This window comes from Capra hircus, chromosome 8, assembly GCF_001704415.2.
Source record: "Capra hircus breed San Clemente chromosome 8, ASM170441v1, whole genome shotgun sequence".
NCBI lineage: Eukaryota > Metazoa > Chordata > Mammalia > Artiodactyla > Bovidae > Capra > Capra hircus.
The window spans coordinates 25,410,731-25,429,351 of record NC_030815.1 but is presented as its reverse complement, the minus strand read 5'-3'; the positions used below and the strand labels follow the sequence as shown (position 1 = coordinate 25,429,351).

At 42.4% G+C, this 18,621-nt stretch overlaps 1 protein-coding gene across 2 annotated transcripts in view; it reads left to right on the top strand.

Annotated features, from left to right (window-relative positions):
• The window catches only part of ADAMTSL1 (ADAMTS like 1), a 1,105,223-nt gene that overhangs the window by 879,301 nt on the left and 207,301 nt on the right, over nt 1–18,621 (top strand). For both annotated transcript variants that reach the window (XM_018051922.1, XM_005683638.3), the window contains one exon: nt 4,130–4,259. In XM_018051922.1, coding sequence (XP_017907411.1) covers nt 4,130–4,259 — 130 coding nt within the window. The remainder of the gene's footprint in view (nt 1–4,129; nt 4,260–18,621) is intronic.

The window sequence follows — 18,621 nt, the reverse complement described above, 5'->3', positions numbered from 1 at the left end:
GAATTCTCTCAGACTCACGTCCATCGAGTCCATGATGCCATCCAGCCATCTCATCCTCTGTCATCCCCTTCTCCTCCTGCCCCCAATCCCTCCCAGCATCAGAGTCTTTTCCAAAGAGTCAGCTCTTCGCATGAGGTGGCCAAAGTACTGGAGTTTCAGCTTTAACATCATTCCTTCCAAAGAAATCCCGGGGCTGATCTCCCTCAGAATGGACTGGTTGGATCTCCTTGCAGTCCAAGGGACTCTCAAGAGTCTTCTCCAACACCACAGTTCAAAAGCATCAATTCTTCGGCGCTCAGCTTTCTTCACAGTCCAACTCTCATATCCATACATGACCACTGGAAAAGCCATAGCCTTGACTAGACAGACCTTAGTCGGCAAAGAAATGTCTCTACTTTTGAATATGCTATCTAGGTTGGTCATCACTTTCCTTCTAAGGAGTAAGCGTCTTTTAATTTCATGGCGGCAATCACCATTGTCACCTTTGATCTACACCAAAATATAACCCACAAGGCTGAAGATATTTTTAATCATTCTGCTGAAGCCAATCAAAAATGTGCAGGATTAACAGATTTTAAATCAATTTGAGGTTATACAAATTTTATTGTTTTTGCCATCTCAAAAGATGAAATTGGATAGACACAGAAGTTACCTTTCGCCCAGCAGAAGTAGTGACCAGAAGGAACCTGTTAGTAATTTAGGCTGTAGCTGGTGGCTGCATTTCCCTGAGTTCTCATCAAATATTAGGTAGCAATTATGCTATTTTGGGAGATATAAACAATGAAAACTCCATTTTCTGGAAGATGGAAAGTGAGCCTAATCTGTTCAGACCTGTGTCCTGGGTCCCACTATCATCTTCTGGTTATATTTTAATTTCCCATATGTGAATGGATAGGTGTAGTCAAGGAGAGCAGATCTGAACCTGAACAGCTTTATTGTTGATCTCTTAAATGGTAAAATTGATATTAAAGTCTAGCTGAGGGAAGACTTGAAGCTGACATCAGCAAGTATTAATATTAAAAGGTGAAATCCTTGCCCTCTTGCTCCCTTTTCCTTATCAATCCTCTCCTTTTGCTCTGTCAAGAAAGAAAACTCAGAATCAGAAAGGATCTTAGGTAAGTGTGTTCTTTGTTGGTTTACAGTGTCCTTCTGGGCGAGTAAGTTATCCCACTGGAAAAGAGTACACACTTGATGAGTTAACTTTTCTCAAGCCAGCCTGACTGCCCTGAGCCAAGTATACTGTGAGCTCAGGTGAAGTCTTCAGACATCTTCCCTCTTCACCTTCCCACACCGCCATCCCCAGGCTGCTCTCTCACGCTTCCTCCAGGCCTGCATTCCCACCACCTTGGCCCAAATTGCACACTGTGCTTTGGAATACCCTGCCCTTTAGGCATCTCATTTGTTCATGCCACAAAAATGTCTTGTGTTGACCACAGGGCTGGTCCCAGATCCTCCTTCATTACACAGAGCTCTGCCCTTAGGCTCTACCACCCCAGGCCCCACCCAGGAATGCTATGACAACAGACCCCTGAACCATCATGAGGCCATCCTTCTAGAAGAAGGTAGTAACTCTGGAATGCTTCTTAATCTCAGCAATTAATTACCCCAAAGGTGATTTTTAACCTGAGTTAGGATTATTCAGTGGAGTCATGTAAACATGTTCCCTGTGTCTCAGAAGATTTCCTGTGTAGACTTTAACCCTTGCAACCCCATTCCATGCAGACTTGGAAGGACCTCAGTTCTACAAACCAGGCTTCACTAAGGAGAAACGGGTCACATCACTTAATATACCCCTCCACACGTGACCCTCCCCCCAAAGCAAGCCCTTTCATATGAGGCAGGAGACAAAAGCTGCATAATCACTTCCTCCTTCAGGTATTGTTAACTCAAATTCAAGAGCTTTTCGATAGCTGACTAAAGCCCAAATATCTTTTATTTTAGAGCAACATTTCGAATCTCTGAAATACTACCAGGTCGGCAGATGAATTGAAACCTTAATTTCGAACAGAATCACAGCTCTAGATTCTGCATGGAGTAGTTCTCCTTGTCCGCACCTTGTCGTCCCAACCTTAATAATGCCAGACTATTCCAGTGGGAAGTATCAATGATGATACCAATAATTTCTTATGAAATGTTTTGCTATATTATCATACCATGAATTTCAAGGGGCTCATCCCAGCTGCAACCAGGAGAACACCCTGGAGTCAGCATTCCAGAATATGATGGAATATCTTTAATGTCTAGCATAAATCTCCAGTGCTCCACCCTGAACTGGCTGTGATATATTTAAATTAAATTTTTAAAGCTCATAAAATGGCTTAGAAAAAACTGACATTCACAGCTAGGGTTAATACTATGACAGTTTTTTTTAAGTTTGATTTGTCAGACTTAATGAAAAAAAAAAAGGCAGTTCTGATTCTGACTTTAAAATGTCACTTTTTAAATGATGGTCTTGGTGAGTGACCTTTCTAAGTCAGTGTAACATCACCTCGGGAAGCATGTGCCTGTGATCAGAGTGATAACTTCTTGGGGGAACATAGGATAGACAGGAGGAAGAGAGTAATAGGCCTGATAAGTGATAGGTCAGTTGTACTATATTTAGGTACTACCTAATGAAGCAACACAGAAAACTTTAAAAAGAAAGTATATGTATATTTATATATAAAACTAATTTTATGGGTTGTCACATACTCTGCCATAACTATATACAAATGTTTAACAACAGATATCTTTATCTGAATATATAAATATATATATATATATATATATGCTTATACACACACACACACACACATATGGCTATAAATGACTAACAGAAAATTATCAAGAATGTCCTGTTTCTCTTCTTTCAACTGAATTCTGCTGAAATGATTCCAGAGAAATGTCTAGGTTATTCCTGAAGATCTCCAGCAGCTATAATAGCCTCATAGTATTTTTAAATGTCAATGTTTTCAGTCATTAAAGCTCCAGTGCTAAAGCACAACCAGTGCCACTTCATTATCTATCAACTGTAAGCTTAGCAAGTCTTTTCACCCTTCTAAGCCTCAGTTTCCTTATCTGTAAAATGGGGATAGAGTCTTGTGGAGTTATTGAGAGGTTTGACTGGGGCATGTCAAACTTCTTGCCTCAATACTTGGCTAATAATGTACACTCTATGAATTTTTCCTATTGCTGTCATGACTGTGGGAAGCAGGGTGAAATGTCTTGACACTGTATTATCGGGTTACACGTGTCCCTGCCCCATGAAAACCCACCAAGTGACTATATGCCAGTCACTCCTCAAACTCCTATTTCACTAGGTCTGTGGTCAGGGGTGCATGGGTAGCGGTAGAAACATTGTCTTCCATGAATGCCATCATTAGGTATCTTGCTCTCTCTCTTCACTCCAGCATCCCAAGTGGCCCTGTGTTAGTTGCTTAGTCATGTCCAACTCTTTGTGTCCATGTGAACTGTAGCCCACCAGGCTCCTGTGTCCATGGGATCCTCCAGGCAAGAATACTGGAGTGGGTTGCCATGTCCCCTCCTCTGGGGGATCTTCCTGGCTCAGGGATGGAACTCAGGTCTGCTGCAAGGCAGGCAGATTCTTTGCCATCTGAGCCACCAGGGAAGCTCCCCAAGCAGCTCTAGGTCACTAAAGAAATGAACCAAAATCAATAGGAAACCAGAAAAGCACTAGATGCAAGGCCCCAGATGCATAGTAGTTTACAGAATGCTGGCTATTCCAATGTGGCTCTGGGCCTGCCTTCTAAGTATAGTCATCTCCTGTTGATTAAAATACAATGTGTGAAGTCTTGGGGTCATTATTTTGGTCACCCTGCTCTCCTTCTGCTTTAAATTATCCTTTTTCAGCATGGGCAGCTGCATAGCTGGTTGGTACTTTTTCAAGCATTTCAGAGTCCTGGTAGCAGCCTCTCCCCCAATGGGGGAGCTGCCCTGCTTAAGGGGCAAAAACTCGTGAGTGCTTTCTCCAGATAGACTGATGCCTGATGAAATGGGCAGTCCCAAGCTTTCAACTACCTGATATGCAGCTAGTCCTCCCAGTCTCAGAGACCTCCCACCAGCTGCATGTCTACAGTTGCTCACCCGCCGCACGCCTGCTCTGGCCTTGATGGGTGTCATCTGTACACAGGTGTCCAGGAGGCTGTGGTGAGCTGCCTGAACAAACAGACCCGGGAGCCCGTGGATGAGAACCTGTGCGTGACCAGCCGGCGGCCCCCCCAGCTTCTGAAATCCTGCAGTTTGGATCCCTGCCCGGCAAGGTAAGAGGTGCGCCAGCTGCCCTGCTGCCCAGGAGTGTGTTCAGAACGGGGTTTGTGTATCTGTCCATGGGCAAGATCAGAATGCTTATTGTTACCCAGTGTTTTGAAAACCAATTAGCATCAGTTCAAACTCTTAGTCAAATCCACTTAAAGTTAATTGAAACCAGGGCTTTGGAATTCTAGCCCAATGATCATGCTCAGGGTCCAGAAGGCTCCGTGCACAAAGGAAAAGCCCCGTGGTGTGGCCAGAATGTGCATGGGCCCCACTGATGCTTTCTCCCCAGGGGAACGTGGACTGACCACAGAAGGCAGGGTCTTTGCGACTTCTCAGCCTGTGTCCCACGCCCTCCCACCCTCATAACAGATCGGCTTGTGGGTTGCAGGAACTGAAGGATCTGGGTGGTATCACTGAGCCACCATGAAATCCCTCTGCACACAGCATGCAGATTCATTATAGCATGCTCTGGAGTGTGCGTGTGTCATTTCACATGCAGAAAATCGATTAGAGCATTTCATTGTTCACCCCTGCCTGGGTCTCATTATTATCCAACCTTGAGTTTTAGTTCATAAATGCAGTCACTGCTTCAGTCCACACAATTTTATGGTGTCTTGGGAGACTTGCCTTCAGATATTTGTTGAAGTCTCTGTAGAAGCTCAACCATCTCTTCTGTGATTCTGGTTTCCAAGAGGAGACATTTAAAGAACCAAAGCCAGTCTTGCAAGTGTGCTGATGGGATGAGGAATGTTCCCAGATCAAATACTAGATGAGAAAGGGGTTGCTGTTACTGAAGGATATTTCTTGTGTTTCTACAGAGTATCACACAAGAAGCAATGTGTTGCCTCTAGGATTTAATGATAGGTTTCTGGTCAAGCTAATACTCCTTGTCTTACTTCTCAGTCAGTTCAGTTCAGTTCAGTTCAGTTGCAGTCTTGTCTGACTCTTTGCAACCCCATGAACTGCAGCACGCCAGGCCTCCCTATCCATCACCAACTCCTGGAGTCCTCCCAAACCCATGTCCATTGAGTCGGTGATGCCATCCAGCCATCTCATTCTCTGCCGTCCCCTTCTCCTCCTGCCCTCAATCTTTTCCAGCATCAGGGTCTTTTCCAATGAGTCAGCTCGTAACATCAGGTGCCCAAAGTATTGGAGTTTCAGCTTCAGCATCAGTCCTTCCAATGAACACCCAGGACTGATTCCCTTTAGGATGGATTGGTTGGATCTCCTTGCAGTCCAAGGGACTCTGAAGAGTCTTCTCCAACACCACAGTTCAAAAGCAGCAATTCTTCTGCGCTCAGCTTTCTTTATAGTCCAGCTCTCACATCCATACATGACCACTGGAAGAAACCATAGCCGTGACTAGATGGACCTTTGCTGGAAAAGTAAAGTCTCTCCTTTTGAATATGCTATCTAGGTTGGTCATAACTTTCCTTCCAAGGAGTAAGTGTCTTTTAATTTCATGGCTGCAGTCACCATCTGCAGTGATTTTGGAGCCCCCCAAAATAAAGTGAGCCACTGTTTCCACTGTTCCCCATCTATTTGCTATGAAGTGATGAAACCAGATACCATGATCTTAGTTTTCTGAATGTTGAGCTTTAAGCCAACTTTTTCACTCTCCTCTTTCACGTTCATCAAGAGGCTCTTTAGTTCCTCTTCACTTTTGCCATATGGGTAGTGTCATCTGGATATCTGAGGTTATTGATATTTCTCCTGGCAATCTTGATTCCAGCTTGTGCTTCTTCCAGCCCAGCGTTTCTCATGATGTACTCTGCATAGAAGTTAAATAAGCAGGGTGACAATATACAACCTTGACTTACTCCTTTTCCTATTTGGAACCAGTCTGTTGTTCCATGTCAGTTCTAACTGTTGCTTCCTGACCTGCATACAGGTTTCTCAAGAGGCAGGTCAGGTGGTCTGGTATTCCCATCTCTTTCAGAATTTTCCACAGTTTATTGTGACCCACACAGTCGAAGGCTTTGCCATAGTCAGTAAAGCAGAAATAGATATTTTTCTGGAAATCTCTTGCTTTTTCTATGATCCAGTGGATGTTGGCAATTTGATCTCTGGTTCCTCTGCCTTTTCTAAAACCAGCTTGAACATCTGGAAGTTCACGGTTCACGTATTGCTGAAGCCTGGCTTGGAGAATTTTGAGCATTACTTTACTAGCGTGTGAGATGAGTGCAATTTTGTGGTAGTTTGAGCATTCTCTGGCATTGCCTTTCTTTGGGATTGGAATGAAAATTGACCTTTTCCAGCCCTGTGGCCACTGCTGAGTTTTCCAAATATGCTGGCATATTGAGTGCAGCACTTTCACAGTATCATCTTTCAGGATTTGAAATAGCTCAACTGGAATTCCATCACCTCCACTAGCTTCATTTGTAGTGATGCTTTCTAAGTCCCACTTGACTTCACATTCCAGGATGTCTGGATCTAGGTGAGTGATCACACCATCTTGATTATCTGGGTCGTGAAGATTTCAGTCAATTAGATGCCTTTCTTTGGAGTTTAGAAGATATAGATTGCAGGCCTCCTCAGATTATTTCAGGGCACACAATCCCACAGTGACACTCTCCTGCTCATCACCAGAGTTGTTCTGTCTGTTGATCTGAAAGGTTGTTTTGTCTGTTGATCCCTCTTTAAGTTCAGAAGTGAAGGGGGCCATTAGTGCCATATCCTCTAAGGCAACCAAAAAATCAGTCAGCCACTGCTTGGAGCAGCACCTCACCCACGAGAACAGCAGCCAGTAAAATAGAGTCAAGGGCTGGGCCACAAAAAGCCTAGATTCAGTTCATTAAATTCTGAGAAAACTCTTTTTCTATGCCTGCCCACTTCTGCATCCTGACCTCACTGTTTATCAGTGAATCTAAGACCTAACTGTGTGGGCAAGAAGTCCAGACCCCCTCTCTTTGACTACAGCCTCCTATATAGGAAGAAGCAGAAGGGATATAGGAAGAACAGCCTCTAGGGGCCTTGGCTACCAGATCAGGAAGCCCTGTGTGGCACTGAGCAAGATGCCTGCCTCTTCTGTGTCCACATCTGTAAAATGAACTAGCTATACAAAATGATCCAAGGTCACCAGGTCCTGTTCAAATAATCCCATAACTCTTCTGGCTCTGTAGGCAGGAGCGTTTCTGCTGCTGCTTTGTACTGATAATCAGTGCTATTCTGCTTGTTTACCAACACTTTAAAAACAAGCATGAGGGTCTTTCCAACCACATCTCAGTGATGTGATGACATCCAAATGCTGTGATGACCTGAGGCAAGCCCAAGGAGTCAGTCCCTGGGACAAACTAAAAATCTTCCAGGATTTTCAGCCACTAAACCCCTGCCTTCCTGGGACAGCAGAAAAAATAGGACACAAGATGTTACTTCCCATCCTCCAAGTACAGACTATAGTTAAATTAGATAAGCTTACTTTACTCTAGGACCTTTTTACTGACTGGAAGACAGACTCTTGTTGGGCTTAACATTGCTTCATTTTCTCCAGTTCAACCCAGGGCTTTAATTTCCACCAGCAAACCATCAAACTGAAGGGCAGAACATCTCACTGGGCATGGCCAGGGTTTTCTTCGGCCAGCTGTACACAGCTGAGCTTTCGTGGAATGATGCTAGTTAAAACAACAAAGGGGGCCAGAATGGCCTGATATGACTCGCTCTCTTCACCTCCCATCCAAGAGCCAAAGCAGAGTTTCCTCTTAAAATGAGAGCTGTGTAGAGGTGTCTCTCCTGTGGAATATTTCAGTCTGACATGAGGGGGAAAAAAAAGCCTCTCCTGCTGAATGTTTATGTCAGATGTATCTGAAAATGTGTTTAGTAGGGTTATAGCAGTGTGTTATTCCATGCACCTTCTATTCATTTGGGACTAATTTAAATCACTGAATCACAATTCTTCTTGTGCATGGATCAGCATTCCCTGCACAGTTTGGCGTATTCCCTAATGGGCTCCAAGTTTCTATACCCTGTCTTTTCGGCTCTTGGCCCATGCTGATGTCCATGCATTCAAAACAGAAAAATCCATAGCATTTTTGGTGGGATATACAGAGGTGATGTTCAAATCTTGGTCATTGGGCTTATGACTCTTAGAGGTGGTGCTGGTTAAGAGAAGTAGCTTTTCCAGGAAGTTATTTGTCTTACTGAACACCAGGTAGGAAGCTACTTTTCTTCTCGTCTGTGGTCAGAGTTATCTGATCACACAGAGAATACCAAAGGCCTAGAAGGCATGTCCTATCTGGGCGGTCTCTCGGAGATGAAACTCGCCATCTGATTTCCTCTGTGTGATTGGCAGAGCTGGTATCAGAAGCACATGTCCAATTTTCACCAGGTTGAGGCAAGTAAATTCTCATGCCTGACTGTGTTCTCAAGTAAGAGGTATTCTGCTTGTTCCAATTTTTGTGTGCGCACGTGTGCACAGACTGCCTGCAGTTTTTAGGACACTTAAGAGGTTGTTATTAAGTCACTAAGTCATGTCCCACTCTCTTGCGACTCTATGGATTGTAGCCTGTCAGATTCCTCAGTCCATGGGATTTCCCAGGCAAGAATATTGGAGTCAGTATTCTTCAAAAGCCATTGACTTTTGAAAGGGATCTTCCTGACCCAGGGAAGATCCTAATGTGTTTCCTACGTTGGGAGGCAGATTTCTTTACTGCTGAACTACCAAAAAATCTCACTTAAAAAAATAGTAGCTGTCTATTGGAGAGGACTAGGTTGTTTTGTTTTTTTTTTAGTACAGATTTAATTTTCTATTCAGTTCGGTTCAGTCGCTCAGTCATGTCCAACTCTTTGCTACCCATGAATCACAGCATGCCAGGCCTCCCTGTCCATCACCAGCTCCCAGAGTTCACTCAAACTCATGTCCGTCGAGTTGGTGATGCCATCCAGCCATCTCATCCTCTGTCGTCCCCTTCTCCTCCTGCCCCCAATCCCTCTCAGCATCAGAGTCTTTTCCAATGAGTCAACTCTTCGCATGAGGTGGCCAAAGTACTGGAGTTTCAGCTTCAGCATCATTCCTTCCAAAGGACACCCAGGACTGATCTCCCTTTAGAATGGATTGGTTGGATCTCCTTGCAGTCCAAGGGACTCTTAAGAGTCTTCTACAACACCACAGTTCAAAAGCATCAATTCTTCGGCACTCAGCTTTCTTCACAGTCCGCTTTCACATCCATACATGACCACTGGAAAAACCATAGCCTTGACTAGATGGACCTTTGTTGGCAAAGTAATGTCTCTGCTTTTCAATATGCTATCTAGGTTGGTCATAACTTTCCCTCCAAGGAGTAAGCATCTTTTAATTTCATGGGTGCAGTCACCATCTGCAGTATTTTGGAGCCCCCCAAAATAAAGTCTGACACTGTTTCCACTGTTTCCCCATCTATTTCCCATGAAGGGATGGGACCAGATGCCATGATCTTAGTTTTCTGAATGTTGAGCTTTAAGCCAACTTCTTCACTCTCCTCTTTCACTTTCATCAAGAGGCTCTTTAGTTCTTCTTCACGTTCTGCCATAAGAGTGGTGTCATCTGCATATCTGAGGTTATTGATATTTCTCCTGGCAATCCTAATTCCAGCTTGTGCTTCTTCCAGCCCAGCATTTCTCATGATGTACTCTGCATAAAAGTTACATAAGCAGGGTGACAATATACAGACTTGACGTACCCCTTTTCCTATTTGGAACCAGTCTGTTGTTCCATGTCAGTTCTAACTGTTGCTTCCTGACCTGCATACAGATTTCTCAAGAGGCAGGTTAGGTGGTCTGGTATTCCCATCTCTTTCAGAATTTTCCACAGTTTATTGTGATCCACACAGTCAAAGGCTTTGGCATAGTCAATAAAGCAGAAATAGATGTTTTTCTGAAGCTCTTGCTTTTTCCGTGATCCAGAAGATGTTGGCAATTTGAGCTCTGGTTCCTCTGCCTTTTCTAAAACCAGCTTGAACATCTGGAAGTTCACGGTTCACGTATTGCTGAAGCCTGGCTTGGAGAATTTTGAGCATTACTTTACTAGCGTGTGAGATGAGTGCAATTTTGTGGTAGTTTGAGCATTCTCTGGCATTGCCTTTCTTTGGGATTGGAATGAAAATTGACCTTTTCCAGTCCTGTGGCCACTGCTGAGTTTTCCAAATATGCTGGCATATTGAGTGCAGCACTTTCACAGCATCATCTTCCAGGATTTGAAATAGCTCAACTAGAATCCCATCACCTCCACTAGCTTTGTTCGTTTATTGAAGTATAGTTAATTTACAATGTTATGTTAGTTTCAAGTGTATAGCAAAATGATTCAGTTATTATATATATATATGTTCTTTTCCATATGTTATTATAAGATTTGAGTATAGTTGCCTGTGCCATACAGTAGGTCCTTGTTGTTTATCTATTTTAGGTACAGTATTGTACATCTCTATTTTCTGTATAATAGTTGTTGTTGTTCAGTCACTCAGTCATGTCCAACTCTTTGTGACCCTGTGGACTCCAGCATGCCAGACTTCCCTGTCTTTCACCATCTCCCAGAGCTTGCTAAAACTCATGTCCACTGACTCAGTGATACCATCCAACCATCTTATCCTGTGTCATCCCTGTCTCCTCTTGCCTTCAATCTTTCCCACCATCAGGGATTTTTCTAATGAGTCAGCTGTTTACATCAGGTGGCCAAAGCGCTAGAACTTCAGTTTCAGAGTCAGTCCTTCCAATGAATATTCAGGGTTGATTTCCTCTAGGATTGACTTGTTTGATTTCTCAAGAGTCTTCTGCAATACCACAGTTTAAAAGCATCAGTTCTTTGGTGCTCAGCTTTCTTTATGGTCCAACTCTCACACCCAAACATGACCACTGAAAAAACCATAGCTTTGACTACATGGATCTTTGTCAACAAAGTGATGCCTCTTCTTTTTAATATGCTACCTAGGTTGGTCATAGCTTTTCTAGCAAGGAGCATGCATCTTTTAAATTCATGGCTGCAGTCACCATTTGCAGTGATTTTGGAGCCCAAGAAGATAAAGTCTGTCACTGTTTCCATTGTTTCCCCATGATGTGACCGGATGCCATGATCTTCGTTTTTTGAATGTTGAGTTTTAAGCCAGTTTTTTCACTCTCTTCTTTCACTTTCATCAAGAAGCCCTTTAGTTCCTCTTGGCTTTCTGCCATAGGGTGGTGTCATTGTATATATTAATCCCAAACTCCCAATTTATCTCTGCCCACCCTTTCCTCTTTGGTAACCATACGTTTGTTTCCTATGTCTGGGACTCTTTTCCTGTTTTGTAAATAAGCTCATTTGTATCATTTTTTAGCTACCATGCATAAGTGATATCATATGATATTCGTCTTTCTCTGTCTGACTTAGTTAACTTAGTATGATAATTTCCCACTCTATCCATGATACTGCAGATGTTCCACCATACTTATATACCACATATTCTTATCTGTTCATCTGTTGAAAGACATTTTTAGGTTGTTTCCATGTCCTAACTATTGTAAATAGTGCTGCTATGAATATTGGGGTGCATGTATATTTTTGAATTAGAGTTTTCTGTAGCTACATGGCCAGGAATAGGATTGCTGGATCATATGGTAGTTCTATTTTTAATTTTTAAAAGAATCTCCATACTGCTTTTTGTCGTAGTCATACAAGTTTACATTCCCACCAACAATATAGAAGTGTTCCCGTTTTTCCGCACCTTCTTCATCATTAATTATTGCAGACATTTTAATGGTGGTTATTCTGACTGGTGTGAAATGTACATCACTGTAGTTTTCATTGCCTTTCTGTAATAATTAGTGATATTGAGCATCTTCTTATGGGCCTCTTGGCCGTCTGTATGGAAGAGGACTAGATTTTAAAGTCCTTGCTATCAGCTTCATGTTTTAATCCTCCTTTATATTCACCTTTCTAGAATCTAGAAGGTACAGTTTCTAGAACCTAGAATAATGTCTGATATATAGTAGATGTGTATTAAGTGCTTATTGATGGGACTTCCCTGGAAGTCCAGTGGTTGAAATCGCCTTCTAATGCAAGGAGTACATTTTCAATCCCTGGTCAGAAAGCTAAGATTTCACTTGCCTGGCGAACAAGGAACCAAGATGTAAAATAGAGACAATGTAATAATAAATTCAATAAAGACTTTAAAAATGGTTCACATCCAAAAAAAAACCTTATTGAATAAATGAGTATAAGGACTAGGACTAAATTTTTACACAGTAATACTTTGTTGTTGTTTAGTTGCTAGGTCAGGTCCAGCTCTTTTCCTTTCCCGTGGACTGTAGCCTGCCAGGCACCTCTGTTCACATGACTTCCCAGGCAAGAATACTAGAGGGGATTGCCATTTCTTTCTCCCAGGGATCTTCCTGACCCAGGGATTAGACCCATGTCTCTTGCACTGCAGGTGGATTCTTTATCACTGAGCCTCCTGGAAAGCCCATAGTAATGCTTAGACCTTGATAATAGCTGGACCCCATTGCACTCTCTCCTCTCTATCCCTCTTATCCTGTCTCTCCCACCCACCAGGTAGTGCTAAAAATGCTATTATTAATCTCTTCTTTATGTTTAAGGCTTTACAACTTAAAACATAAATAACCTTAGTATAAGTAACCCTTTATGGTAGCAGCCATGTATGGCAAAATATCCCCAAAGTTAAGAATATGAAGACAAACTTCATCAGATGAGAGACTGGACACAATGGAATTTGAGTGCATGGTTAGCTTTACCCAGGGAGGGTGTGATTGAAGATAGAAGATAGGACAGCAGGGACTGGTATTAACTCCTTAACAACCTGACCTACAATTGGCCAGAAGAAATTAGGACCATTTTTGCTTGTAAGCTGACACCTGTGAGAATTTTACATCCAAGTTGGTAGCAAGGAAGGTATCAGTTCAAAGAATAAAAATTATTCAAATTAAATCAGTTCTAATGAGGTGGATGAAACTGGAGCCGATTATACAGAGTGAAGTAAGCCAGAAAGAAAAACACCAATACAGTATACTAACACATATATGTGGAAATTTAGAAAGATGGTAACGATAACCCTGTGTGTGAGACAGCAAAAGGGACACAGATGTATAGAACAGTGTTTTGGACTCTGGGAGAGGGAGAGGGTGGGATGATTTGGGAGAATGGCATTGAAACATGTATAATATCATATAAGAAACGAACGCCAGTCTAGGTTTGATGCAAGATACAGGATGCTTGGGGCTGGTGCACTGGGATGACCCAGAGAGATGGTATAGGGAGGGAGGTGGGAGGGGGTTTCAGGATTGGGAACACATGTACATCCGTGGCAGATTCATGTTGATGTATGGCAAAACCAATACAGTATTGTAAAGTAAAATAAAATTTAAAAAAAGAAATTATGGGAAGAAAAGTATAAAAACAAAGTAACACACTGTAACCAAAAAAAAAATTTATTTTAGACATCTTTACCATCCTCTCAATAATGTGTGTCTAGAAGGCCACATTCCACCACCACCACTCCCAACCCTGCCCACCTTCTCTGGTAGGTTAGACCTGCTTAAGGGAGAAATATGCAAACAGGAGCCAAGATCAGTCTTTAGGAAAGACATCTGCCCCCTGTTCCTAATTAAAAAGCTAAGTATTAGAATTATCCAAGTATTTCATGAATATTCTCATTCTTTAACACTCAAGCACTGCAGAAGTAATCAATAAAGAAAGGAGCGTGCTGCCCTTTCACCACCATGCTCTGTAGCACCACACCCTTCTTCTCCCCAGAGATCATCACTGTTCATGGTTTGGTACCCTTCCAGACCTTTTTCTATGCATTTGTATACATACATGAACATATACAAATATATAAGATTCTTTTGCCTTTGTAAATGCGATCATATTACATAATGTATTGTTTGGCAACTTGATTTTTCCTTAATAACACGCACCAAACATCTTCTCCATTCCCGAGACCACCAAAATAAAACCCCACAGATAGATTAAGACCTGTGTTCGAATCCTGCTCTGTCATGTTTAGCTATTGTGACCTTCAAGAGGTCATATATCTTTTTGGGTTCTCAAATTCTTCATCTCTAAAATAGGATCATAGTAGGCACTCAGAAAAATTAATCTTCTCTTTCCCTTTCATTTTTGGTAAGAAATATTTTTAGTTTGCATTCAGGACTTAACCTCAAGTTTGATTTGCTTTTCTTCCTTATTCAATTAAGTCTTAATAATTAAGCTCTACTGACCATCTCCCCAGTTTATAATAGCTATGACATGACCAGCCCAAAGAAAGGCAAAAAGCACTCCCTTAAAAGAAAAAAAAAGTAGTCTGACTGTTATTAATTATAAGCATTTGATAGCTCAGCCAGCGTGTGTTGAAAAGATTTGGTAAACGTACGTGGAGGAGGGGAGAGAAGTCCACAATGAAAGCCAGATGGCCGAAAATGAAGGAAATTCCAGGCAATTTCTGCAGCTTTGTTCTAACATACTTTTTAAACTAAACTTTTATTTCTCTGCAACAGAGAACAGCTGAGTGGTGTGGAATAGATAAACAGTGAAGAGGGGAAAAAAGCTCATAATTCCAGGAACAGTACTTGGTTTCTGTCCCCAACCCCAACCCCATTCCCTTTTCTCAGACCTAGGGTGGTTCTGAGGATTGGCAGGAACCATGAAAGAAGTTTAAGGATCCTAAACTGAAATGAGAAAGTTAAATATCATCTTCAAGGTCACAGAGTCTCCCCTTTAAAAGCAAACTGTAGAATGCCTATTTTATTGTGTGCTAACAAAACCCACACGGATGAGCCGCAAATGATTTCCAATTTCTAATTTTCTTTTACATTTGCCTAAAATGGCTAGAGCAGAAGGTGTTACCACAACCACGTTATAATTTACATCATGGAACTTTCAAAGCTTTACAGGGACTGTCCCCTTAGACAACTTATTTTAAAGGTTTCTGTTTCAACATGCTCTCCAAGTATTGGTTTATCTTCTGCTGAGTTCCCAAAGTTTCCATATGCTGCCTTTTGGCTGTGTCCATACTAACTTTTAAGTGCTTAAAGCAAAAGCACACCAAAGCTCACTGGCGTCCATAGAAATTGAGTCCAGATTTGAAGACCATATTCAAGCGCCTTTAGAGAGCTAATGCTATTCCTATTGTCATCCTCCTTGGTAAATCCAGATGTATGATTATACTGTCTCTCTCTTTTCTTCCACTGATGGACAAGTTACAACAGAAGAATCTGCCAAGACCTGTTTCTTAGTAGTTGAGCCTGATTGGCCCGGTGGCAGTCTCTGCTACTTCCCTACCCAGGAATGTGTTGGCTTAGTGATCAGATTTGTCCCCAGCAGCACTTTGACATCAGCAAGGGTAAGCATCCCATGTATGCTTGCCTTGGGGCGTAAATCTTCATTTTTCCTAATGAGAGCCCTCTCCATGGTTACGCATCCCTTGTGATATCAGCTACAAACCTTTGTGAAATGAGCTTTGCTGGTACTAGAAGTTATTCTATAAGCATAGATGTAGTTTTTGCATGAATATGGGGTAAAAATCAAGGGAATGGATCTACCTTCTCATCTTGTCTCCAGAAAGCACAAATGGCTAATTCCATAAAGATAGAACCTCAGCCTTAGGAAAAAATTCATTCAGTTAAGACAGGAGAGGGAAGCTTTCCTGGTTTCTTAACATCGATGTGGTTACACAGCCTTTTAGACCACATAATTCTTCCTGGACTCTGGCAAAGTCCTTATACAAACCATTGACTGAAATTAATCTTCTGCATAAAAAAATTACGGCCGAAAGCATTTCACATCTCAATTCAGTAAAACATAAAAACGCACTATGTATCTTCATGCATAGCAGTCTGCTTGTATTTGATCCTCAGAAAGTCCGACTCTTTGCGACCCCATGGACTAGTAGCCTAACAGGCTCCTCCCTCCATGGGATTCTCCAGACAAGAATACTGGAGTGGGTTGCCATTTCCTTCTCCAGGGGATCTTCCCGACCCAGGGATCAAACCCGGTCTCCTGCATTCCAGGCAGACGCTTTAACCTCTGAGCCACCGGGGAAGCCTCCAGAAATGACTAGAAGACCCAAATCTGTTCTGAAGGAGTTACCAGTTATTGGAGGAAGATTTCAAAACAGTAACTGCTGTGATGGGGCAAACACAGGGTTCTCTGGGTGCAAGAGGCAGAAGGAAAGGCTTTCTGGAGGAGGCATTGCCCATGCTGAATCATAACACATAAGCAAGAGTCACCCAGGTGAAGAAGAGAGGGAAGAGATGTTACAGGCGGAAAGAACAGCCTGGACACAGAGGAAAGAACAAGAATTGGAAGCTAGTGTTACAGAGTGGGCAGGGGCCAGCTCCAGGATAGCTCTTTATGCTAAGTTGTTTGGACTTTTATGTCATACAGGCAGCAGAGAGCTATTAAGGAGAGTGAAATGGGAGGGAAACAGACCGATTTGCTTGGAGAAAGATGGCTCTGGCTCTTCATCCAACAGAGCTAAAGTAGTAACAGTGGCTAGCTTTTATTATCTAATAGTCATCTGCTCTTTTTCTTATTCAATATCATAAATAAATAGCGTGCTCTGCATCATTTTATTTTCATCAAAAGTAATAAAGACCTCTTGTCCTAGGTGTGTTAGCATTTTGTATCCTCCACATTCAAGCTAGTGTGATGTGGGCTCAGCCTGTCCACCTGGCGGGAGAATAGAGCCTTAAGGAAGGATGTGCCCAGAAGAGAGAAAGAGAGGTACAGCCAGCTGATCCTTGAGGCCCTTCCAGTTCTGACATTCTGTGATCCTTGAGGGTTATGATAATTATCCACAGAACTGAAGCTTTTCAAGAAAGAAAGAAAAAGTGAATTCTATTAGGAAAATTACATTAAGTCAAATTTAAGTCCCCAAGACAAAGCACCTCTATTAATCGCAAGACAGGAACTGGCTTTAACTATAAATGAAGGAGCCATGAGAAGTCTACTGGGGAACAAGAATTGGATTTCCATAAGGAAAATGTAGCCAAGAGCATTCAGGCAGCAAGGATGGTGGAACACTGAAATGAATGTTTGTAGAATGCCTTGGGGCTTCCCTGGTGGCTCAGACAGTAAACAATCTGCCTACAATGCAGGAGACCTGGGTTCCATCCCCTGCAGAAGGGCATGGCAACCCACTCCAGAATTCTTTCCTGGAGAATTCCATGGACAGGAGGAGCTTGTACTGTCCATGGGGTCTCAAAGAGTCAGACATGACTGAGCAACTTTCACTCACTCACTCACTTGTAGAATTCCTTAATGTTGCTTGTCCATATGTAAAAGGATACAAAGTGTTCTTCGTCCCTGGATTTAGAATTTTATAGTGCTCTTTACTGTAGTGCTTTGTAACTAGAATTTCTCTTCATTCAACATCCACTAAACAAATATTTATTGATTGCCTACTTTGTGCTGGGCATTGTGCTGGGGAAACAGGGATGAACAAACCCACTTTGTTCCCTGAAGCAGGTACAGCCTACAGAGTTTGAGGAATGGTCCTGAAGAAGCCATTACATTTTTTTCATCTTGGGTATTTAAGTGCTACTCTTCTAAAGATAGTTATTAAACTAAACTAGTGCCTGTGTTCTTCACTGCTCTAAGAGCTGACCTATTTGAACCAGTCATCAATCCCATTGCTCATAAGCACCATGGGGATGGAAATATCACCACCACATAGCTTTCTGCTGTGGATGTGGTGATGAAACATGGGAGTTTTACAGTTCACAAACCTTCCAGCTTACAAATCAATCAGCAGAAGAGTGGAGACTCTCAGAGTAAATCTTTTCTATTTTTTTTTTTCCTGCCTTCCCCTATAATCCAGTGTTTCTAACATCCTGAGGTAACAATTTAAAGGCAAGCAATGATTCAGCCAAAGCTTTGAAAAGAGAATTATTGCTGCCTAAGTGTACCCAATACCTTCTTTGGAAATTTTGAAAGAAGGCCTCACGCAATTTGAGATGAAGAGTTTTCTATGACCTTAGAGTTAGAAATCTGCTCTGTTGCTATGTTTCTTAAACTTAGAAAACAAAGAAGTAGGGAAAAGACTGGAAAAAGAGAGAAAATGAGACATTTAGGCAACGTAAAAATGAGGGATTGAAGGGCTCCCCAGGTGCCTCAGCAGTAAAGAATCTGCCTGTCAGTGCAGGTGCCACAGGAGATGAAGGTTCGGTCCCTGGGTCAGGAGGATCCCCTGGAGGAGGGGCAACCTGATCCAGTATTCTTGCCTGGAAACTTCCATCAATGAAGGAACCTGGCGGGCTACAGTCTGAGGTCACCTAGGGTCGTATGCATCTGAGCACATGTGGCTGCAGGGTTAATGCCTTCACACGCAAAAATAAATAATGAGGTCATAGAAGAGAGAACGCTCTGATTTGTGCCCAGTGAATCTGGAGGACACCATTCGCAAACAG